The 24273-nt window shown below is 43.9% G+C and overlaps 1 protein-coding gene across 1 annotated transcript in view; it reads left to right on the top strand.

The window, feature by feature from the left end:
• ASZ1 (ankyrin repeat, SAM and basic leucine zipper domain containing 1) overlaps window positions 1-24273 on the top strand; it is a 197167-nt gene that overhangs the window by 135254 nt on the left and 37640 nt on the right. Inside the window, exons 10-11 of the mRNA XM_075855045.1 lie at window positions 18602-18714; window positions 19326-19428. Of these exons, the coding sequence (XP_075711160.1) occupies window positions 18602-18714; window positions 19326-19428 (216 nt within the window). The remainder of the gene's footprint in view (window positions 1-18601; window positions 18715-19325; window positions 19429-24273) is intronic.

Here is a 24273-nt window from a genome sequence, read left to right as displayed (position 1 = left end):
TGTCCAAATATCGACAGTTTTGTCAGGGTCTTCCCCGGATTGGAGTTCCGGGCAGAGCGCTAGTATATGTTCTGCTCCGGGACTCTGGAATCCGCCGACATCGCTGTCCACATATGAACAGCGATGTCTAGGGCTTCCCCAGAGCTGGACAGTGATGTCAGGAACACAGCTGGAGTCCCAGTAGGAGCGCTAGTAGCGCTCTGCCCGGGACTCCAGCTCTGGGGTTGCCCCTGACATCTCTGTCCATATATGAACAGTGATGTCAGGAGCTGGGCTGGAATCCCAGGTAGGGTGCTAAAAGCGGCTCTGCTCCGGGACTCCAGCTCTGGGAAAGCCCCTGACATCACTGTCCATATATGGACACTGATATCAGTTGCCTCCCCAGAGTTCCAGAGCAGAGCTTATATTAGTCCTCTGCTCTGGGACACCGGCTCTGGGGTTGCCCCTGATATCACATTCCGGTCCAGGAGGATCCCCTGACGTCACTGTGTATGAACAGTGACATTAGGGCCTCCTCCAGCATAGGATTCCCTGGCCAAAGCTATCTACTGGGGGTGTCTGTGGCACTATCTACAAGGGGTGTGTGTGGCAGCATCTACAGAGGGCACTGTGGCAGCATCTACAGAGGGCACTGTGGCAGCATCTACAGAGGGCACTGTGGCAGCATCTACAGAGGGCGGTGAGGCACCATTCACAGAGGGCGGTGAGGCACCATTCACAGAGGGCGGTGAGGCACCGTTCACAGAGGGCGGTGAGGCAGCATTCACAGAGGGCGCTGCGGCAGCATTCACAGAGGGCGCTGCGGCAGCATTCACAGAGGGCGCTGCGGCAGCATTCACAGAGGGCGCTGCGGCAGCACTCACAGAGGGCGCTGCGGCAGCACTCACAGAGGGCGCTGCGGCAGCACTCACAGAGGGCGCTGCGGCAGCTCTCACAGAGGGCGCTGCGGCAGCTCTCACAGAGGGCGCTGCGGCAGCTCTCACAGAGGGCGCTGCGGCAGCTCTCACAGAGGGCGCTGCGGCAGCTCTCACAGAGGGCGCTGCGGCAGCTCTCACAGAGGGCGCTGCGGCAGCTCTCACAGAGGGCGCTGCGGCAGCTCTCACAGAGGGCGCTGCGGCAGCTCTCACAGAGGGCGCTGCGGCAGCTCTCACAGAGGGCGCTGCGGCAGCTCTCACAGAGGGCGCTGCGGCAGCTCTCACAGAGGGCGCTGCGGCAGCTCTCACAGAGGGCGCTGCGGCAGCTCTCACAGAGGGCGCTGCGGCAGCTCTCACAGAGGGCGCTGCGGCAGCACTCACAGAGGGCGCTGCGGCAGCACTCACAGAGGGCGCTGCGGCAGCACTCACAGAGGGCGCTGCGGCAGCACTCACAGAGGGCGCTGCGGCAGCACTCACAGAGGGCGCTGCGGCAGCTCTCACAGAGGGCGCTGCGGCAGCTCTCACAGAGGGCGCTGCGGCAGCACTCACAGAGGGCGCTGCGGCAGCACTCACAGAGGGCGCTGCGGCAGCACTCACAGAGGGCGCTGCGGCAGCTCTCACAGAGGGCGCTGCGGCAGCTCTCACAGAGGGCGCTGCGGCAGCTCTCACAGAGGGCGCTGCGGCAGCTCTCACAGAGGGCGCTGCGGCAGCACCTACAGGGGCTGCCTAATTTTGACATTTGTGTCTGCCAAACGCTGCCAACTGAGCTACCGGACTGCATTTAGCGACACTTAAACTGGAAAACTGGATTGTTGAAATAAGCTTGTGGAGAAATCTCACAAATTTCCGGTAAATTTAAACCTAGCGGTATTATTATAGTAATGTAGAATTATAGTAATGTAGTATTGTTATAGTAGTTCAAATAACAAATTAATTAACAATAATTTTGTAATGTATCAAATTTGAAAGTAATGCGGCCCGTCAACTTCCCATTTTTTCTATATGTGGCCCACTTACCCGGCCGAGTTTGAGACCCCTGGTCTAGAGGATTCTTTAAAGATACTACCAGAATTTTTCTTACATTCAGATCCCATACCTTGGGACCTGAACACCGTTCGTAATGGTCTGACTAAATCACCATTTCAACCCTTGACGGAGACCTCTATTAAAGTTATCCCCCTAAAAACAGGTTTGTTTTTTTTAGAAGCAATAACATCCGCTAGAAGGGTAGGTAAACTTAAATCCTTGTCCATCAAACCTCCCTATATGCTGGTTTTAGATGGCAGAATTATTATCAAACCTGATCCTGGCTTTCTCCCGAAAGTAGTTTCTCAGTTTCACCGATCTCTGGTAATAACCTTACCCTCTGTCTGTAGAAATTCTAAGAATAAAAAAAAAAAGAACTTTCACTCCCTTGACGTTGGTAGATGTATTCAACATTACCTTCAGGTCACTAGCGAGTGGAGAAAACTCTGTGTGTCTCTGACACACAGGATCCACCTGTTATCTCATATTAGTTCATAACTGACGGATTCAGGTCTTGGCGGACGATACAGCGGCTCTGTATAGAGAATACAGAGCAGCTGTATCTCAAAAAAAGAATTTTTAATAAAAATGAATTATAAAGTTGCACCAATCACGCTGATTGACCTTTTAATTTAAAAAATGGCCTTTAAAGGAGTTATCCAGAGACCAAAATTTTTTAAAAATTGCTTTGCATTCATATTTATATAGTCACTTACTAATGTGCTTTAATTAACAATTCGGTACTAAATGGTGTCGTTCAAACCCAGTGAATTGTTCCCAGAAGTCCTGTAGCTTTTCTAATATTGATGACGCGCTGACACGGCCCCATGAGCTGATGCTCTGCTTGGGGACTCCTGTACTGCTGACGACATCACTGTAAAAATATGGAAAGGGACGTTGGAAGGCCATATGTGGACAGTGACGTCAGCAGTAGTGGAGTCCCAGAGCAGAGCATCAGCTGATGCTCTGATCGGGAACTCCAGCTATAGGAAATCCCTGAACTCACAGACGAAATGTCGGGAGCAGTACTGGAGTCCCGAGCAAAGCACTAGCTGATGCTTTGCTCGGGGACTCCAACAATTTGGCAATGTGACAGCCCCTTGCAGTCATGCCATTGCTAACACGCCGACACGAAAAGCACAGGAAGCAAGCCCTCAGTCACATGGGACTGTGTCGGTGCGTCATCAATATTAGAAAAGCTACAGGACTTCCCGGGAACAGTTCACCGGGTTTGAATGGCACCATTTAATACTGAATTTTTAATTAAAGTACATTAGGAAGTAGGGGGCGTGGCCAAATGTCTGACTGAACAGACGTGCTGCACGGAGCTCCCGAGTCTCCTGTCTCCCTATCCTGATTAAATCTCATCCATCCTGTAAGCCTGAGTGATTTCCAGTGCAGGGACATGACCTCTTGTTTCCCTGTCTCCGTCAGTGAGGAAATTTATGGTGTCTGGCTCCATTAAACCTGACTGGAGCGAGGCACAAGGAGAAGTCCGGTGTGAGACCCTGTAGTGAAGGAATCCCATCTGTGCTTCAGGGACCCTGATAACTTATAGACTTTCACAGCGTCTGCAATGCACGAGGCTGCTAAGTGAGCAAGTGTAAGGATAACCCTGTGCACTCTGCTTTGCTCCCTGCACATGTCCCCCTATAGTGCTCCACGGACTGGTGCTGGCCCCCCTTTTTCATTTCATCCACCATTTTGTGCACACCCTGGACACCAGGACACCTACTATGGGAGGTAATGGGGAAAGAAAGGGAAGGGTAAATCCCTTCCTGGGTGCTCTGTCCCTGTCCCCCCCCTCTGGTGAATCTGTGGTGGATGATCCTCCATTCTGCTCACCGGATGATCTGGATGTTGATCCCTCTTGTGCCACCATATCTAAAATTAAAGCACATGCAGCGAAGAAGCTTGAACAGTACTCCGGACCTCTGCGTCTACCTGCCTCCCCTGATCCCTCCCTGTCAACGTTTGAGGGTTCCAATATCCCGCCGCGACCGGTGTCCCCACAGGATCAGCCTGTTTCCTCCTTACATATGGACTTAAAATTTTCAGAACTGCTGACTGCTATCAATTCGTGTCAATCTAGCTTGTTACTAAAGTTGATGAACTGCGGCATATTATTCTGAGGCATGATATGCAGAAAACAGAACGTAGGATTTCTGAGGTGGAGGACACTATGCTCCCTATTCTGGCTCAAATTGCGGAGTTGATAAGACAGGTGGGGAGAGCGGATAACTTTGAGAACCGGCTTTGGCAAAATAACATCCGCATTGTAGCATTGCCGGAGAAATTGGAGGGTCCATAACCAGTAATGTTTCTGGAGCGGTGGTTGAGGGACACCCTAGATGTTACAGACTTTTCTGTCTTTTTTGCCATTGAACGGGCTCACAGGGTCCCCACTCGTCTGGGTCAGCTAGGAGGACCTCTATGTTACTTGCATGCATGCTACATTTCAGAGGTAGAGATGCCATTTTACAAGCGGCACGGAAGAAAGGAACTATTCTATATAATGCCCAATGAGCCTCCATCTACCCAGATTTCTCTGTCAACATATGGAGGCAGCATGTTCAATATACAGAGGTCCGCAATAGACTTTGGGAAAAGGGATACGAGTATGCCAATCTTTACCCTGCCAAACTGAGAGCGATTGATGGATCAACATCTAAATTCTTTCTCTCCCCTGCTGAGGCCTTGGACTGGGCGAACGGTGCGCCGCGTGCGCCTGGAGAAGCTCCTCCTCCAGACTGAGCAGTCTTCTGATGGACAGTATTCAGTATTGGTTATTACATGCTTTCTTGCTCAGCGCTGATAACTGCATATCACTTTTGACAGAATCTTCTTAAAGTCTAATTCAATTTTGCATTGCGTTATTGCCGTAGTTTGATTCTGTGATTAAATCTTTTCTAACGTTATCCCATACAAGGAGTCAGGTCTCGGGACTATGCTAGTGGGGTAGTTGTTAGTTTAGACAGAACCGCTGTTCTATAGTTACAGGGTAAAGGTCTGCACTTAGCTAGTCTAGTGTTTGACAGGGGATCGGGTTTATTGCTAGTTGCATTGTATTACTTGTATGCTAAGTATTATGAATGTGTGTGTGAATGTGGTGCTCCTTTTTTTGCTCTTCCCTTACTCTGGACGCAGGGGGTCCTGGGCTACTGTGTCACCTCTGGATGCGTTATGGCTTCGATTAAGGTATTAAGTTGGAATGTCCATGGGCTCAATTCTAAATTTAAGAGAGCTCTTGTGTTTAATTTTTTTAAAGAAGCATTCTCCGCATATTGTTTGTTTACAGGAGATGCATCTGACCGGCCAAAAAGTCTTGGCACTACAACGTGCTTGGATAGCAAAAGGATATCACTCCTCTTATTACAACTACTCCCCTGGGGTATCTCTCCTCATAGCCAGGAGTCTGCATCTGGAGGTGCTGCAGGTGGCATGTGACCACTTTGGTAGATATGTTATTGTACATTGTAAAATGCAGGGTTAATATTTACTATAATCAATTTATATGTCCCCCCACCTCTGGATCCGGCCCTGCTAGCTTCAGTGGCTGATAAGCTGTCAGAATTCCCAGTGAGCCCGATTTTATGTGTGGGTGACTTTAATGCAGTACCGGATGCCTCGGTGGACCGCACGGGAGGCTTGGATCAGGCATCTGCCCATCTTAATGCCTGGTCTTCGGCGCTCCATCTCTCTGATGTGTGGCGTTGGAAATTTCCGACAGATACAGCTTACTCAGATTATTCATCTACTCATAAAACATTCTGTATGATTGACCTTGATATGGCCTCCCAAGATTTCTTGCCTGCAATTACCTCTATTGCTCTTACTCCCAGGGGTATCTCAGATCATTTAGCTCTGCTTTTAATGTTTATAACTGGGCCACCCATTGACTCTAAAGTCTGGAGGTTACATCCGGCATGGCTTTCCTCTCCTTGGGTCACTTCGGAGGTCTCAGGCTCATTTTATGTACTGGGAAAACAACTCCTCCCATCCAGATCCATTGATTGTGTGGGATTCTTATAATGCCACAGTGAGAGGAGCATTCGCAGCCGGGGTGGCAAAATGTAGAAGGGTTTCCAGGGACAAAGAGATTCTTAGTGAGTGAGATCAAACGGGTGGAGCAGGAGTTTATTTCAAATCCCCAATCTGAAACCAAACTACACTGAGCAGGGATTCAAAGAGAACTGTTGCTTCGTAATACTGAACAGACAAGGAAGCGAGTGCTGGCTACCGAGGCATCCATTTTTGAATTTGGAGATAAAAATGGTAAACTTCTGTCATATCTGTCAAGAACGGAGTGTCCTTGTGGGTCTATTCCTTCCATTGTCTTTGCACAGGGTATTTTGTGTACTGCTCCGAAAGATATAAATAAGGTGTTTTGTGAATTTTTTGCCGGACTGTAAGGCTCGAGGTACTGTGTACCGCCAAGTGATATAGAACAATTCTTAAATTCACTGCCCTTATGGCGTCTGTCAGCCGTTCAGGTGATTGAATTGGATGGGCCGATTGTAGCTGAGGAAATATAAAGTGCTATTTAGTTGCTGTCTTCTGGCAAAACCCCTGGTCTTGATGGGTTGAGGGGTGAGATGTATGTGGTTAATAGTGATACCTTGATTCCTAGACTTCAGGACATGTATTCCAGTGCTTACTAGATGGCCATCCTGCCGGCCTCCATGCGTGAGGCACTTATTGTGGTGGTGTTGAAGTCAGGGAAGGACCCTACTCTCCCGAACTCTATTTCACTTATTAACTCAGATGCTAAGATATTGGCCAAAATTTTATATACTAGATTAAAGAAGGTTGTTTTGGATTTAGTTCACCCAGATCAGACTGGCTTTAAGCCCGGGAAGGGAATCAACCTTAATATACACAGACTTTTTTTAAATCTAGATGCGGCGAGGCAGGCATCTTTGGACGCTTCTCTCCCGTTTAAATTTTGGTCCACGTTTCTTGGCTCTGATTCGTCCCTTATATGAGGGACCGAGTGCCAGAGTGAGAACCAATATGGATATTTCTGACCCCTTTCTCTTGGGTCGTGGTACTCAGCATGGATGCCCGCTCTCCCCTTTGTTATTCGCCCTCGCAATAGAACCCCTTGCAGTGTCTATACGCCAATCTCCATCCATAAAAGGCCTATCTAGGGGCCACATAGTTGAAAAATTATCCCGGCACGCAGATGACACACTGGTATATCTAGAGGACGATGGTCCTTTTCTGGCTTCTCTTTTAAAACTGATTGATACCTTTGGTGCCTTTTCAGGTTTGTCGGTAAATCGGTCTAAGTCCGTCTTATTCCCCCTGTTTCTGGGATATTGCTCCAAACAGAGTCTATTTGTATCCTTGCATGTAGTTTCCCAATTTACTTACCTTGGGATTAAGATTGCTCTTGATTTATCCAGATATGGTGAGCTTAACCTTGACCCTTTGGTTGTTGCTACTGAAAAACGGCTGAACACTTGGAACAATCTACCCTTATCACTATATGGTAGGATTAATTTATTTGAAATGGTGTACCTCCCTACATTTCTATATTTATTTCATGCCTGTCCTATTTTATTGTCTAGACAATTTTTTAAAAGGCTTGCCAGTGTTTTACGGTCTTTACTGGCAGGCTAGTATCCCCAGGTTTGGTCTTGTCTACTACAAGCTCCTAAACACATTGGGGGAATGGCGGCCAGGGCAGCCATCAGGGGGGTATTAGGGGTACTACTGTAAGGGGCCCGGCCAAACTTAATTGAGAGGGGGGCCCGGCAACTGCCGCGACTTGCCTTTGGTAGAAAAAAGCAGGCCCCTGCAATGGGGCCTGTTCTTTTCACCCAAAAAACGGCGTGAGCTGCGGGCCCCCCCCCTCGTCAAACACCGCCCGCTTGGTCGCCGGCACGCGCGAACACCCGCCCGCTCACGCGAAGCGGTGCGCGCTCACGAGTGCGCGCACGCACACCAGCGAACGACACGCAAAGACTGGAAACACATGGACAGCGGCACACAGACTACTTACCTGGGCCACCACCTCCTCCACCTACTCCTCCTCCTCCAGAGCGTAGCTGCGTAAGGAGAGGGGGAGGAGTCCAGTTGTAGCGTGGCGGCTGGCGTTCTACGATCCCCGCCATTTTCTGGAGCCCAGCTGGAGGTGAAGGACTGGACGTCTGGACCGAAGACATCGCCTGACAACGAGGACTGGAGTGGGAGCCAGCAGCTCTTCTGACACAGTGAGTAAAGTGTCTCAAAGTTCTGATTATGTATGGCCCTGTTCACACAGAGTATTTTGCAGGCAGAAAAAATCTGCCTCAAAATTCCTTAAAGAATTTTGAGGCAGATTTTGACCTGCCCACACTATCTTGCCACGTTTTTTGCTGCGTTTTTTGCCCGTGGCGATTGAGGACAGCAGACAAAAAACACAGCGAAAAATGCATTTTCTGCCTCCCATTGATTTTGATGGGAGGTCAGAGGCGGAACCGCGGCAAGAAAGGACATGCTGCTTTTTATTTTTTCCGCAACTGGCTCCCATTGATTTCAGATTAAATCAATGGGAGGCGGTTTTGGAAGTTTTTTGGTGCTGATTCTGACGCAGTGTCTGAGTCAATATCAAGGCCCAAAAACTCTGTGAACTGGGCCTTATTGTTAGGGTAGGAACACACTAGGCGTGAACACTGCGGATTTTATGCAACACATTTTATTGCGGAAAATCCGCTGCGTATTAGTCGCAGCAGAGTGGATGAGATTTGAACAAATCTCATCCACACGCTGCAACAAATCTCATCCACACGCTGCAAAAAAATTGACCTGCGGTGTGGTTTTTTAAGCCGCAGCATGTCAATTTATGCTGCAGAATCTCTGTTGCGGAAATGCTGCGGTTCTGCCGCAAAAATCACAAATGAGAAAAAAAAAGTTTTTTTTTTTAAAAAATGTATAAAAAAGTTTAGACTTACGCCGGCCGTAGTCCTGGTGACGCGATCCTCTATTCTTAGCGCAGCCCGGCCTCCTGTCATGACGTTTCATCCTATGTGACTGCTGCAGTGGTCACATGGTCTACAGCGTCATCCCAGGAGGCGGGGCTACGTTCAGAAGAGAGTCGCGTCGCCTAAACTACGGCCGGGGCAAATCGAAACTTTTTTTTTCCCCCTGCAGGATTCCCGCAGCGGACATGCCTCACGAAACCTGCACCACTATTTGGTGCGGTTTTGCTGGCGGAATTCCCTGCGGCTACCGGGGCCCATAAGCTGTGTAGTTTTAATCAGCATATCTGCCTAGTGTGTTCCTACCCTTATGATGTTCTCCTGGAGCTGCTGCCTGTCTCTAAATAGGCAGTGGGTCCAGTAGAATTTGTAATTATTTTTTTTTTGTGAACCAGCTTAAAAAAATACAAAACTTTTGTGTGAGGCTGGGTTCACACGAGCATGTTACGTCCGTAAAGGACGGAACGTATTTCGGCCGCCAGTCCCTGACCGAACACACTGCAGGGAGCAGGGCTCCTAGCATCATAGTTATGTACGATGCTAGGAGTCCCTGCCTCTCCATGGAACTACTTTCCTGTTCTGAAAACATGATTACAGTACGGGACAGTTGTCCCGCAGCGAGGCAGGGACTCCTAGCGTCATACATAACTATGATGCTAGGAGCCCGGCTCCCTGCAGTGTGTTCGGTCCGGGACTTGCGGCCGAAATACGTTCCGTTCTTTACGGACGTAACATGCTCGTGTGAACCCAGCCTGAGGCTTTGTTCACAGCTGCGTTGGAGGCTCCGTTGCAGATCTGACAGTATACCGGATACAATAGTGCAGCATGCTGCACTATTGTTTTCGTTAAAACAACCGACACCCCAACGGAAATCTGACAAAACCCATTAAAGTCAATGGGTTTAGTTGGCGGCAGGTGTTGTCTGTTGTGCAGCGGAACAGGCGCTACTTATTTTTCCGTTGCTCTGCTCTGACAGAGGAGAATAACGGAAAGCTGAACGCAGGTGTGAACCCAGCCTAACATTTTGGGCATTTTGAGTAAAATGAAACTTGCACTGCCATTCAGGCGGAGCTTGTACGGAGCGACGGTCAAGCATGTACGCTGCTCTTTCCGTCATTCCCATAGACTTTGAATTGAGCAGCGGTCAAGCGTGCACGCTTCCATTTCATTCAATGTCCCCCTCACTGTGGGGGTGCAGTGAGGAGGATCTGGGGGTTTGGGAGCCTCGTTCTTATGAATACAAAAAAAAAACAATTAAACTGTAAAATTATTGTTAACCCACCTGCTGGCCTGACTTTCTTGCTTGCCATTCCGTTCCCTCGTTCTGGTCCCAGTTGTCCGGGATCCAAGATGGCTGCTACTGTCTCAGACTTGCATATAGAAAGCGTTGCCTGCCAGTCTGAGACATGTCCCCCCACCTCCTTCACTGCTCTCGGAATCTCTGTGTCCATTTCTTCTGACACGTCTGGCTTCTTGAAAGGGGTTCCGTCTGCAGCAACATCCTCACTGACAGCGCCAGGGCTGTCATGAATCCTCTTCTGTATGTAAGTATATCACATTGTATGCTTGTAACGGTCTTATATGTTTTATTGTCTGTATTTTTTTTACAGGTTTGAGTATCTCGGACTATGTAAGATTGTCGTAGGATCGAAATTTTACCAATAAAATTATTAAAGCGGGCCGTAGGGGGGGGCGCAGTTTATTTAAAAAAAGTATTTTTTATCTATTTTTCCACTGTATAACAGAACTAGTAATCGAGGTAATAAATACCTATTCAAGTATAGACCATGGACATACGCCAAAAGAATTATCATGCGTCCTCCCAGATCAACAACGACAAAATTCAAATACCTATCACGAAATGTGAAGACATATATATAACATATCCATGCCTGGATAAATAACATACAGCACACAATTTGTACCATGAAAATATAAAAAACTTTATTGAAATACACATAACAATATATTGGCCATCAGATGATAAAATCAATGATACAAGTAATAAAAGAATAGCGTGGAGATACAACAGGGACACATACACATAGCATGCTAGTAAACTACAAACATCATGTGATATGGTATGGTACAGGTTTCTCAGTCCAAACCAAAGGGTATAGCAAGAAAAGTACACACCAACGTAATGGTCATATACATCTAACCAAGGTATATAGCATAAGTTCAAAGATATAATAATGAACAATATGTTAACACTGCTTAACAAATGTAGAGGAGAGCCCAAAATCACAGGCTCAAAAGGCTATACCAACCTGTAGATTGCATGATATGTCCCACAGAAAATATCACCACACTAGACGCCCCCTCTCCATTACAATTGCTAGGGTTTGGCGTCAGCCAGAGGTGTGCTATGTCCACTTTTGGATGACACCAACCCCTTTTCCCCAGTACCCAATGCACCAGGGCTACTGGGAAGAACCGAGGACTATTGGGTGGCCCCTGGGACGGCCATAGGCTGGTGTTTTTAGGATGGGAGGGAACCAATAGTGAAGGACCTCCCCATCCTGATAATTTCAAATTGCAGTTGTTGGTTTTTCTTGGCTGGATAGAGAAATATGAGGACCCCACATGTTTTTTTGTTTAATCATTTATATTTTTTTTAAGAAAAGCATTACACTATGCTATAAATACAAAAATATATATTAAAAAAAAAAAAAAAACATGGAGAAAATCAATAGCTGCAGTCTGATTATCCGGATGGGAAAGTCCATGGCTATTGGTCCCCTCCCATCCTAAAAACACCAGTCTGCGGCTGCCCATTACGTTGGTTGGGCCGCTCCTGATGGTTCTCGCCTCTTCCCAGTACCCCTGGTGCATTGGGTACTGAGTTAATTGCAGGGATTAGTGTCAGCCAAAGGTGGACATAGCACACCTCTGACTGACACCAAGCCCTAGCGATTGTAATGGAGAGGTGTCAGTCAGACACCTCGATTACTAGTTCTGTTACACAGTTGAATAAAATATAAAAAACACTTTATTGAAATAAACTGCCCCCCCTCCCCCTACAGCCCGCTTTGACCCCACGACAATCCAACGTCGTCCAAGACATGGAAACCTTTAAAAAAAAAACAGACAATAGAACATATAAGACCGTTACAAGCATACAATAGTAGATATACTTAGAGGCTCTGTCACCACATTATATGTGCCCTCTCTCCTACATAATGTGATGTAGAGAACAGTGGTTTTTATTTTGAAAAACGATAATTTTTGAGCAAGTTATGAACAATTTTAGATTTATGCTAATTAGTTTCTTAATAGACAACTGGGCGCTTTTTAACTTTTTGCCAACTGGGCGCTGTACAGAGAAGTGTATGACGCTGACCAATCAGTGACCAATCAGCGTCATACACTTCTTATCGTTCCAGCCCAGCTACTTTCACTACACAGCTTGATCTCGCGAGATCACGCTGTGCTGTCACATACTCCCACATTAACTTTACCGAAGTATCTTGAGAGTGAATAGACATCACCTCCAGCCAGGACGCAATGTCTATTCACGCTGCCACAACTTCGGTAAAGTTTCTGTGGGACTTACTCACAGCACAGCGTGATCTCGCGCGGTCACGCTGTGCAGTGAAAAAAGCTGGGCTAGAACGATGAGAAGTGTATGACGCTGATTGGACCGCGTCATACACTTCAGACCACAACGCCCAGTTGGTAAAAAGTTAAAAAGCACCCAGTTGTCTATTAAGAAATGAATTGGCATAAATTTAAAATTGTTCATAACTTGGTCAAAAATTTTCGTTTTTCAAAATAAAAACCACTGTTCTCTACATCACAGCGCTGATCAGATTATGTAGGAGATAGGGCACTTATAAAGTGGTGACAGAGCCTCTTTAAATACAGAAGATGATTCATGCCAACCCTGGCGCGGTCTTGCTCCGTCCTCCACTGACGCGCTGTCAATGAGGATGTTGCTGCAACGGGAACCCCTGTCAAGAAGCCAGCAGGACAAGAGTCAAAAGAGATGGACACAGCGCTGACCTCATCGGTGCTTGTCCTTTTGAGAGCAGTGAAGAAGATGGGGGCATGTCTCAGATTTGCAGGCAATGCTTTCTATATACAAGCCTGAGACAGCACCAGCCATCTTGGATTCTGGAAAACGGGGACCGGAATGAAAAGCAGAACCAGAAGCAAGTGAGGCCAGCAGGTAAGTTATCAATAATTTTGCAGTATTTAATTTGTTGTTTTTTTTTGGACTGATTGGTTGCTTTTTAACCAGTAAGCAGCAGCTCCAATGTGCGTCTGACTGGGGTGTATTTAAGTTGCTTAGCGGTCTCATGCTGCAATCTAGCACATCTTGACGTCATGCTCAACGTCATAAGCGTTAACCCTAAAGTTTAAAACTCTGTAGAACTAATGACGAAGCGCTTTACAAAATTTATATATATATTTATTTTTTCTTTCACGTAATCATTTTTATTATTTCTAAAGGTCCAAAGCACTGAAGAGCAATCCCAGCGACGCCAACCGCTCTGTCTGGATAGGGCAGAGGGAGCGGCTCAGCTTCAGTGTGTGGTAAGCACTTGTGAGCTTGATGCCTCCCTGCTGAAGAGAAGAGAAGACTGCAAAAGTAAGTGTAAAATGAATAAATAGGTTACATATAGAACTAGAATAATATTTACACACAGGGGTGTAACTACATTGTGCTGCGCCACACGCCACACTTTTGCATAGCCTCGTCCACCTTAAGCATGGACCCCAGAACCAACATAAAAATATAAAAAAAATTTACTCCCCTCTACTCCGCTCCTCTTACCTTCATGGCCTGGTACACAAGGCCCACTGCCACATCCGGCCTGGCAGCATTAGTAAATTATATAAGACGCCGCATACAACGTCCTAACCCTTGGTTAAATATGAGGATCCGGTTTTAAGTGGGGCTCGCCCATTCCAGGTTGACCCACCCCCCCTCTGACCGCAAATGTTATGCCACGGTTTTAACAATCTTTTTTTCCTCTGCTCTTATGTATCTATTTTTGATCATAGATGGGGTTTTAAGATTGTACCAAAACAAATCCTGTATCTTCTATTTTGTTTATGTGAACTTGTCGGCCTGTTAATGTTGCCCTAACTGCGGGCAGTATTATATAGTGACAGGTGATTAAACTAAACAATGTGTTACTCTAAAGTGCCGCGTCATATAAGAGAAGTCATAGCTTTAGCACTGGCTTGTGTCTATTGTTAGAGCAGCATGAGTGTGCTAAAAGGTTCATTTTAAAGGGGTTTTCCAGTCCCTAAAAATTGATGGCCTATCCTCAGGATAGGCCATCAATAGTTTATGGGTCGGTCCGAGCGCTGTTTCCTCTTCATTTCTACTTGCTCACGGATGTAGCGGCGATTCACAGTATTGCAGCCTTCTCACAATAAAGTGAATGTGAGAAGGCTGCAATACGCTGAACTGCACTACATCTGTGTCGACGATTCTCAGAGAGCAAGTAGAAATGAAGGGGTAGCATGATATAGTGCTGGACGGAGTACCGTTAACAGGCGGTGCCACGGTAGGGGAGCCCAGAAAATGTTGCTGTATGGGGCCCTGAAATTCCTGATGGCGACACCAAACCTTTATCTGTATTACCTGGCATCTAAACTGGTGCTTGTACGGTGGTGGATAGATATCGATTTGAGTAATGCAGCCACTGCACTTGCAGGGGCGCTTATGACATCTTATGAAAGTCTTACGAATTTACTATATAGATTCAAATACCGGGATAGTGTGCCTCTCCCGCTTCAGACGGTGGCTGTAGCATGGAAGACCGCTCATGCTATGATAAATGTCACAACGGTCCAATTGTACTCACCTAGAACGCCGATATGGAATAATCCTTGGTTGACCCATTTTTTATCTTTGCCGGGGGCGGGAATGTGGGTGAGGGCTGGGGTAAAGTTCCTGGGTCAATTGTCTGCGGAAGACTCTTGCTTTCTATCCTTTTCTGAAATTAGAGGTAGATTTGAGCTGTCGCAGAAGGTCTTTTTCCACTATCTCCGGTTACGTCACGCTTGGTTTTTCCCAATTTGGTTCTGCGTCTCCTCAGTTGGGGTTCTCTAGACTGGAGGATCTTCTGGGAGCCCCGGCCCTTTCAAAGGTCCTTGCTCAAATATACGCATTATTGCTGTCCTTTGGCCAATGACCTTTTGATAAAGCCTTCCCTCGGTGGAAGGGGGATATCCCTGATCTGGAACTGGAGGAGTGGAGGGAGGTAGAACTGTCATTTTTTTATTCGCTTACTAGTGCAAGAGATTTTCTGATACAATCTCGGTTTCTGCATCAGATTTACTATACACCAGTCAGACTCCAGAGGATTGGGACGTTGTCTTCGGACAGCTGTTTTAGATGCCAGTCGGAATTAGGTACATATATACACTGTGTATGTATGTGTCCCCAGATTGCCCCCTTTTGGTCGGAGGTAGTAGAATTTCTTCATACCCACTTTGAATTTCTGAGGCTCCTTGCCCCCTCAGGTGTGTCTTTTGGATATCCTAAATGATGTCGTACAGAATTACTATGAAAATGTTTTTCTTCGTTTTGTTCTATTCTGCGCTCGAAAAAGTGTGATTATGGCGTGGAAGGCCACGGAGGGCCCTAGTTTGGCTCACTGGAAGCAAATGGAGAATAAATATGTACCCATGTATCGTAAATTATAATTAAACAGAAATTGTCTGATAAATTTGATAAGGTCTGGTCCAGATGGTTGGAGACATACGAAATTGCGGTTTAAAGGTGGAAAAAATTCTGATTGGATTGGGAAGAATGGGGCATGGGATGAATGTGGTGTGAATGTTGTTTTCTTGTGAGGCACTATTCCTAATTCATTGGGGAGGTATGTTCTATATGTGCTACATCTCTTCTGAAAATATTCTTGCATTATAGTGCCTACCAGATGCCGTGTCATTTGTCTTGTTTCTATTGTTTTATTTACTGTACTACTTTGTACTGTAACAAATTGTAAAAGATTTGGAAAAATAAAGCCTTTTAAAAAATAAAAAAAGTACATTAATAAGTCACTTCTTGTTACATAAGAAGATGAATGCAAAGCAATTTTTACACATTTTTGGTACCCGGATAACCCCTTCAAGTGCTATAACTGGTTCATGTAAGACTGGTACCTAAATTTTGATAATTTTTATAGCTGAAGAACAAACCTTTTTATAAATGGTCTTTGGAGAATTTTTTTTTTATTTTTTTTTTGCCTATTGTTAGATACATTCTTCAGGACTATTACTAGGTCTGTAAATAATCATGGGTTATAATAATCATTTATAACAAGAGCACTCAAACTTTGATAAAATGATGCGGTACGCGCTCAATGCAAATATGTTACTTTGTCATGCTCTGACTGTAAATTGCTGATACTCCTGCCAATTGTTTTAGTGTAATTCTACCACTACAAATTCAAAAATCAAATGTTTCCAATGTGTGAAATTAGCTAATGTGCTTTTCAATAGGGATGTTCTGTTTAGTGTAATATATTCCTGTGATGCAAATGAATACTTAACTACTATTGCATTGTTTTATTGTCATTTTCAATAATTCAACAAGTCTTGGGTTATTTCAAACTTAATTTTCACATTCCATTGCAGGGAGCTCCCTTGCTTTGCAAAACGGCTTAAAGAGGCTCTGTCACCACATTATAAGTGGCCTATCTCCTACATAAGGAGATCGGCGCTATAATGTAGGTGACAGCAGTGCTTTTTATTTAAATAAAACGATCTATTTTCACTACTTTATTAGCGATTTTAGATTTATGCTAATGAGTTGCTCAATGGACAACTGGGCGTGTTTTACTATTGACCAAGTGGGCGTTGTACAGGGGAGTGTATGACGCTGACCAATCAGCGTCATACACTTCTCTCCATTCATTTAATCAGCGCATAGGGATCCTTTTAGATCAGTATGTGCTGTCTTATACTAACACATTAACGATACTGAAGTATTTAGACAGTGAATAGACATTCCACAGGATGTCTCTTCACAATCCCTCACTTCGTTACTGTTTCTGTGGTAGTTACTACAGAGGAAGCGTAATCTCGCGAGATTACGCTGTAAATGACAGGTTACAACGAGATATTGATATCTTGGGATACTGTAGGTGGGAGTCCCATCTGCAACCCTCAAATTTACTCTTGTGACATATCTGATTTTAGATAAAACCCTTTAAGCATGAATGAGCCTGAAGAGACTAAAAAAAAAAAAGAAAGATTTTTCTAAAAGCACAGAATGTGATAAAATAACAAAAGAAACATTTACTCACCTGGTATATTCCCTGCTGCTGCAGCTCTGCCCTCCGGGTACCCGCCAGTCTTTATTAGCTGTCTAGTAGTAATAACCTGATAACTACCCTCACGTGACTGCTGCAGTGATTGGCTGCAGTGGTCACGTGCATGAACGGCACATCATCGCTGCAGGGAAATCTACAAATACTGGCGGGGACCACCAGGGTTACACTGAAATGTAAGTTTGATCACTTGGTTTATGTCACATACAGGGTAACAGTTTGTCTTCTATGACTTTATTGTTCCATGGCATACTAAGTACTTCATCTTTTGATTATTTATTTTTAAATTGGGACGCTATACAAAAATGGTTGCCAACCCCCGTCCTAGACAGACCCTTTTAATACTCATTGCAAAGATCCAACCGATTCTGGATGTAATGACTTCTGAATGTAAATGCACAATATATCGGTAATGAACAATAAAGATATCTCATATGGTTGTTGTTAAATCTATTTTCCATACATTATCATTCTTGTTTGTGAGATATGGTTGAATTGTAACATGTATATGGCTGATCTCCGACTTGTCCCGAGTGTATGGTAATACTCGTCTGATCAAACATACAAACAATATTTTTTGTAGGTCTATCTATTATGGTTTAACTATCCATCTTATGGTCCCAGCAGTTTAGCGATTTTTACTTTGAGCAAAAGCAAAGTGAAATAAGTAAATGAGCCTTAACGAGAACCTGTCGGCAGGATTTAGGCCCCCGAACCGCCACAAATCTGTTATCCAGCATGGTAACAGGTTAATAATCATTCCCCTCTGTTATGTGGCCAATGCAGCATAATCGAGAAAAAGAGCTTTAAAAACACACTATGCAAATTAGTTTGAAAGAGTCATCTTTGCTTCGGTTATCATGAAGTCAGGCATTCCAGTCCTTCATAGCTTGATTGACCTCTCATAAGTCATGCAACGTCACTGCTAGATCTCAGAAATCCCACACCTGCGTTCTATATAACTTCCCGATACTGTAAGCACTGCAGTTCACTGTGCATGCCTGGAAAGGTGAATTGAACAGCGCAGGCGTGGGATTTCAGAGTTCTAGGAGTGACGCAGCGAGGCCCCTGAGATGTCAATCAATGAGTAGTGTGTTTTAGGCACCGGAGTGCCTGACCATTCAGGATAACCACGACGGCCAAATTACTTTTTCATGACTAGATAAGAGGAACATCACTGCTAGCCTATTAACTGGCTGGATAACAGGTTTGTGACCTAAACCGTTCCATTTCAGTTCTTCAATTTCAAATGAGAAAACGCTCTTTGAATTTTGTTCCTTTACAAAGCACATGTTAGTGAAACCATTACGTGTTGGTAAATAATTTTATTTGTTTCTACGTATAGTTGTTGTAAAAGAGTATAGCATTGCTATATTGATCATTGCATGTTTTAACACAGACAGGAGTTATAGATAATGAAGACTGTAAAAAAATCATGGCAGCAATGAAGGAAATTCAAGTTGAAGAGACAAAACTTGAGAAGTTGCCATTACTTTCAAAATTGGAATCAAGGTATTTCTTCATAGAACATTGGGGTTTTCATTTATGATTTACGCCTTACTAACTTGACCGAGTTTCTCATCAGTGTGCTGTCTGTGTTCACAACGGACAGCACACTGACCCATGCAATTCAATGGGGCTATTCAAACGTGTGTGTGTTTGTTGAGAGAACCTCGCAGCTTTTTCCGTATTCTGATCCTCTTTTTTGCGGTACCAGAATTGCCAATTAAAATTTATTGGTAAGTAAAAGAAAACAGACAACACATGGAAGTCGTCCATGTGCTGTCCATTTTTCACGCATCAGTTACTAAAAAATGCATGGAAAAAAAATGTTAAACCAGGAAGTGCTTGCAGAGGAGAAACACGGATTATGCACGGAAAAAACGCGGACGGAACACGGACATTCATATGCATGTAAAACGGTCCATTTTTTGTGTGAATAATGCCATAGAGAAGTGTGTGAAACATCAGTCTAAGACTATGTTCACACGGCAAACCAAAAACGTCCGTAAATGACCTGAGATCACGGTTTTAACATGCATGTTGGTTTTTTTTGTTAGCTTTTTACCCTAAATAGAACATGCTTGTTGTTTACAATCATTTCTTTTATTTTCCCATGATAGCGAAGAGCTTTTTGCATTTCTGCTTAAGCTGAATCGTCAGTGTAATGCAATAACTCACGCAGTGGTAGCTGTGAGCAAGCAAATACCTTCGAATCCTCAAAAGGTAAATATGTTTTTCTGATAAATAATAGCGTATGCAGTCTTGGGTGGTCTCTTTATAAACCTGTTACTTTAACCCCTTCAGGACTGAGCCTGTTTTGGCCTTCAGGACGAAGCCGATTTTTCAAATCTGACTTGTGTCACTTTATGTGGTAATAACTCTGGAATGCTCTTTTACCTATCCAAGTGATTCTGAGACTGTTTTCTCGTGACATATTGTACTTTATGTTAGTGAAAAAAATTGGTCGATAAATTCAATATTTATTTGTAATATACACCAAGATTTAGAGAAAATTTGCAAAAATGTGCATTTTTCTAAATGTAAATGTATCTACTTGTAAAGCAGATAGTAATACCACACAAAATACTTACTAGTTTATATTTCCCATATGTCTACTTTATGTTTGCATCTTTTTTACATGTAAAATATAGAAAAAAACTATATATATTTGGTATCGCCATAATCGTATTGACCCGCAGAATAAAGTTAACATGTTGTTTTAATTGCACAGTGAATTCCGTAAAAACGGCACGCAAAAAACATGGAGGAATCGCAGTTTTTTTAATTTTCTACCCCACAAATATTTTTTTTCCTAGTACGTTATACGGCAAAATAAATGGTGGTACGAAAAACTACAACTCATCCCGCAAAAATCAAGCCCTCATAGTACTATATCGACGGAAAAATAAAGATGTTATGGCTTCTGGAATGAGGGGAGGAAAAAACGAAATTGAAAATCTGAAAGTTGTTTACGACGGGAAGGGGTTAATTTTTCTAGGACGTTACAAGGCTTAGAACTTTAGCAGCGATTTTGCCATTTTAAATTATTTCTTTTTCACGGCGTTCACCGTGCGAGGTAAATAATGGTATATTGTAATAGTTTGGACTTTTACGGACGCAGCGATACGAATTTTGTGTATTTGTAAAAAATTTTACATTACTTTAAGAGAAAAAATGTGAACTTTTTTTTTTGGACTTTAAATATTTGTTTAATTTTTTCCACTAATAATAACTATTTACTTTTGTTTTTACACATTTCTTTAGTCCCCATCGGAGACTTGAACCAGCAATAATTAGATCACTGGTAGAATACACTGCAATATTCATGTATTGCAGTATATTGTCATTTTTACATGCTCCTGTAACAGCGCGATCGCTGTTTCTGTCCGTTAGTCCCGGGTGTTGGCTGTAATACACAGCTGACACCCGCAGCGTATGGCGCGGGCTCAGTGCGTGAGACGCTCCATACATCACCCCCCAACACCACGACATGCTATTAAGTCATGGTGCGCGAAAGTTTTCATGCGCAGCGGATGGTGCAAAGTGAAAATTAAAATTTTCGACTGATGTGCCATTTTAGTGCACTACATATTGTGCCCAGTTTGCGCCACAAATACCTCATAAAATATTAACCGGGTTGTCCCGGGTATGGCGATGCCATATCGGTAGACGTAAACGGCTGTTTGGGCACGCTGTAGGGCTCAGAAGGGAGGGAGCGCCATTTGGCTTTTGGAGCACAGATTTATCTTGGTAGTAGCTCTGGCATTTTGCTGGTATTTCAGTTTAAACAGATAAAAACAAGGACATTTATTCAAAAACACCGAAAAAGGCCATACTTACAAATGGACACAGCCAGGTCTGAAACGCTGATGAAGGCGAGTGAGCAGGTGCTTTAAATAATAATAGCCACTCCCACTAGTCTTGAGGGGAGTGGTAAGTGGTGCATGGGATGTGTAGTAAGAAATAATAAATGAATAGTGTATGTGCAAGTGTAATAATGTGAGTGAAATATAGGGGGCAGTAATGAGTGAAGTGCCTAAAAAATAAATGAATAATGGGATGCAAGTGTGTGAAACATGGAGGAATAGTGTGTAAGTCATGAGGCGCAACGTGACTAGCCAGGTAGAAGCCTATTTGTGACGCCTTGATAATTCATAGAGCGGGCTACCCTGCTTGCTAGGCCAAACAACAACACACCATGCTCTCCCAGCATCAAAGACCTGGCTGTGTCCAAAAGAAGCGAATATAAGTAATAATGAAAAATACCTGGGGTATTAGTGATCATTTTGGCCAAAAGGACGCAAGCTCGCAATCCACGACAAGGATCCCCAGACTTGCGAGTCCCTAACTGGAGCGAAAAGCTCCTGATGTACAGACAAAACAGATAAAAACAAGGACATTTATTCAAAAACACCGAAAAAGGCCATACTTACAAATGGACACAGCCAGGTCTGAAACGCTGATGAAGGCAAGTGAGCAGGTGCTTTAAATAATAATAGCCACTCCCACTAGTCTTGAGGGGAGTGGTAAGTGGTGCATGGGATGTGTAGTAAGAAATAATAAATGAATAGTGTATGTGCAAGTGTAATAATGTGAGTGAAATATAGGGGGCAGTAATGAGTGAAGTGCCTAAAAAATAAATGAATAATGGGATGCAAGTGTGTGAAACATGGAGGAATAGTGTGTAAGTCATGAGGCGCAACGTGACTAGCCAGGTAGAAGCCTATTTGTGACGCCTTGATAATTCATAGAGCGGGCTACCCTGCTTGCTAGGCCAAACAACAACACACCATGCTCTCCCAGCATCAAAGACCTGGCTGTGTCCAAAAGAAGCGAATATAAGTAATAATGAAAAATACCTGGGGTATTAGTGATCATTTTGGCCAAAAGGACGCAAGCTCGCAATCCACGACAAGGATCCCCAGACTTGCGAGTCCCTAACTGGAGCGAAAAGCTCCTGATGTACAGACAAAACAGATAAAAACAAGGACATTTATTCAAAAACACCGAAAAAGGCCATACTTACAAATGGACACAGCCAGGTCTGAAACGCTGATGAAGGCGAGTGAGCAGGTGCTTTAAATAATAATAGCCACTCCCACTAGTCTTGAGGGGAGTGGTAAGTGGTGCATGGGATGTGTAGTAAGAAATAATAAATGAATAGTGTATGTGCAAGTGTAATAATGTGAGTGAAATATAGGGGGCAGTAATGAGTGAAGTGCCTAAAAAATAAATGAATAATGGGATGCAAGTGTGTGAAACATGGAGGAATAGTGTGTAAGTCATGAGGCGCAACGTGACTAGCCAGGTAGAAGCCTATTTGTGACGCCTTGATAATTCATAGAGCGGGCTACCCTGCTTGCTAGGCCAAACAACAACACACCATGCTCTCCCAGCATCAAAGACCTGGCTGTGTCCAAAAGAAGCGAATATAAGTAATAATGAAAAATACCTGGGGTATTAGTGATCATTTTGGCCAAAAGGACGCAAGCTCGCAATCCACGACAAGGATCCCCAGACTTGCGAGTCCCTAACTGGAGCGAAAAGCTCCTGATGTACAGACAAAACAGATAAAAACAAGGACATTTATTCAAAAACACCGAAAAAGGCCATACTTACAAATGGACACAGCCAGGTCTGAAACGCTGATGAAGGCGAGTGAGCAGGTGCTTTAAATAATAATAGCCACTCCCACTAGTCTTGAGGGGAGTGGTAAGTGGTGCATGGGATGTGTAGTAAGAAATAATAAATGAATAGTGTATGTGCAAGTGTAATAATGTGAGTGAAATATAGGGGGCAGTAATGAGTGAAGTGCCTAAAAAATAAATGAATAATGGGATGCAAGTGTGTGAAACATGGAGGAATAGTGTGTAAGTCATGAGGCGCAACGTGACTAGCCAGGTAGAAGCCTATTTGTGACGCCTTGATAATTCATAGAGCGGGCTACCCTGCTTGCTAGGCCAAACAACAACACACCATGCTCTCCCAGCATCAAAGACCTGGCTGTGTCCAAAAGAAGCGAATATAAGTAATAATGAAAAATACCTGGGGTATTAGTGATCATTTTGGCCAAAAGGACGCAAGCTCGCAATCCACGACAAGGATCCCCAGACTTGCGAGTCCCTAACTGGAGCGAAAAGTTTATAACGTGGGGGTACATGTAGGCTGGGCAAAGTACATCAGGGGCATAATAAGAGGGTATAATAATAGGGTAAATAAATAATCTGCAGATGTGGCCAGTGTCGCACTTATAAATGGCGCCTGATCTTATTCGCTTTTGGAACACTGCACATTTTGCATCGCTATATTCTGGGAGCCAGAACTTTTTTATTTTTTTCACCACCGGAGCTGTGTGAGGGCTCATTTTTTGCCGGGCAATCTGTAGTTTTCATTGGTACCATTTTGGGGTACATTTTTTTTTTTTTTTTTTTATCACGATTTATTACATTTTTCGGCAAGCAAGGTGACCAAAAACCATCAATTCTGACAATTTTTTTTAATTTTTTACGGCGTTCACCCTTATAAATGACCATTATATTATATTCTGCCGGTCAATACGATTACGGCGATACCATATGTATATAGTGTTTTTTACATTTTGCCGTGTTTGCGCAATAAAATAACTTCTTTATAAAATAAACTCTTTTTTGTGTCACCATATTCTGAGAGACATAACTTTTTTTTATTTTTTTGTCAAAAAAGCTGTGTAAGGGCTTGTCTTTTTTGTGGGACGGGGTATAGTTTGTATTTGTACCATTTTGATCACTTTTTATTGTATATTTAAGGGGGGTGTGGTGACCAAAAAATAGTGATTCTGGCATTGTTTTTCGTTTATTTTATTTGCGGTGTTCACCGTGCGGGAAAAATAATATTAGTTTTATAGTTGGGGTCTTTATGAACGCGGTGATACCAAATTTGTGTACTTTTTTTTTTACGTGTTCATTTTTTTTCCATAATAAGACTTACTATAGGAAAAAAAGCAGTTCTTGTTTATGTAACTTATAACTTTTATTTTTACACTTTTTTAAAATATTTTTATTATGTTTTTTTACTTGTCCCACTAGGGGA

This window comes from Rhinoderma darwinii, chromosome 3, assembly GCF_050947455.1.
Source record: "Rhinoderma darwinii isolate aRhiDar2 chromosome 3, aRhiDar2.hap1, whole genome shotgun sequence".
NCBI classification, from domain to species: Eukaryota; Metazoa; Chordata; class Amphibia; order Anura; family Rhinodermatidae; genus Rhinoderma; species Rhinoderma darwinii.
This window is presented reverse-complemented; position numbering and strand designations above follow the sequence as displayed.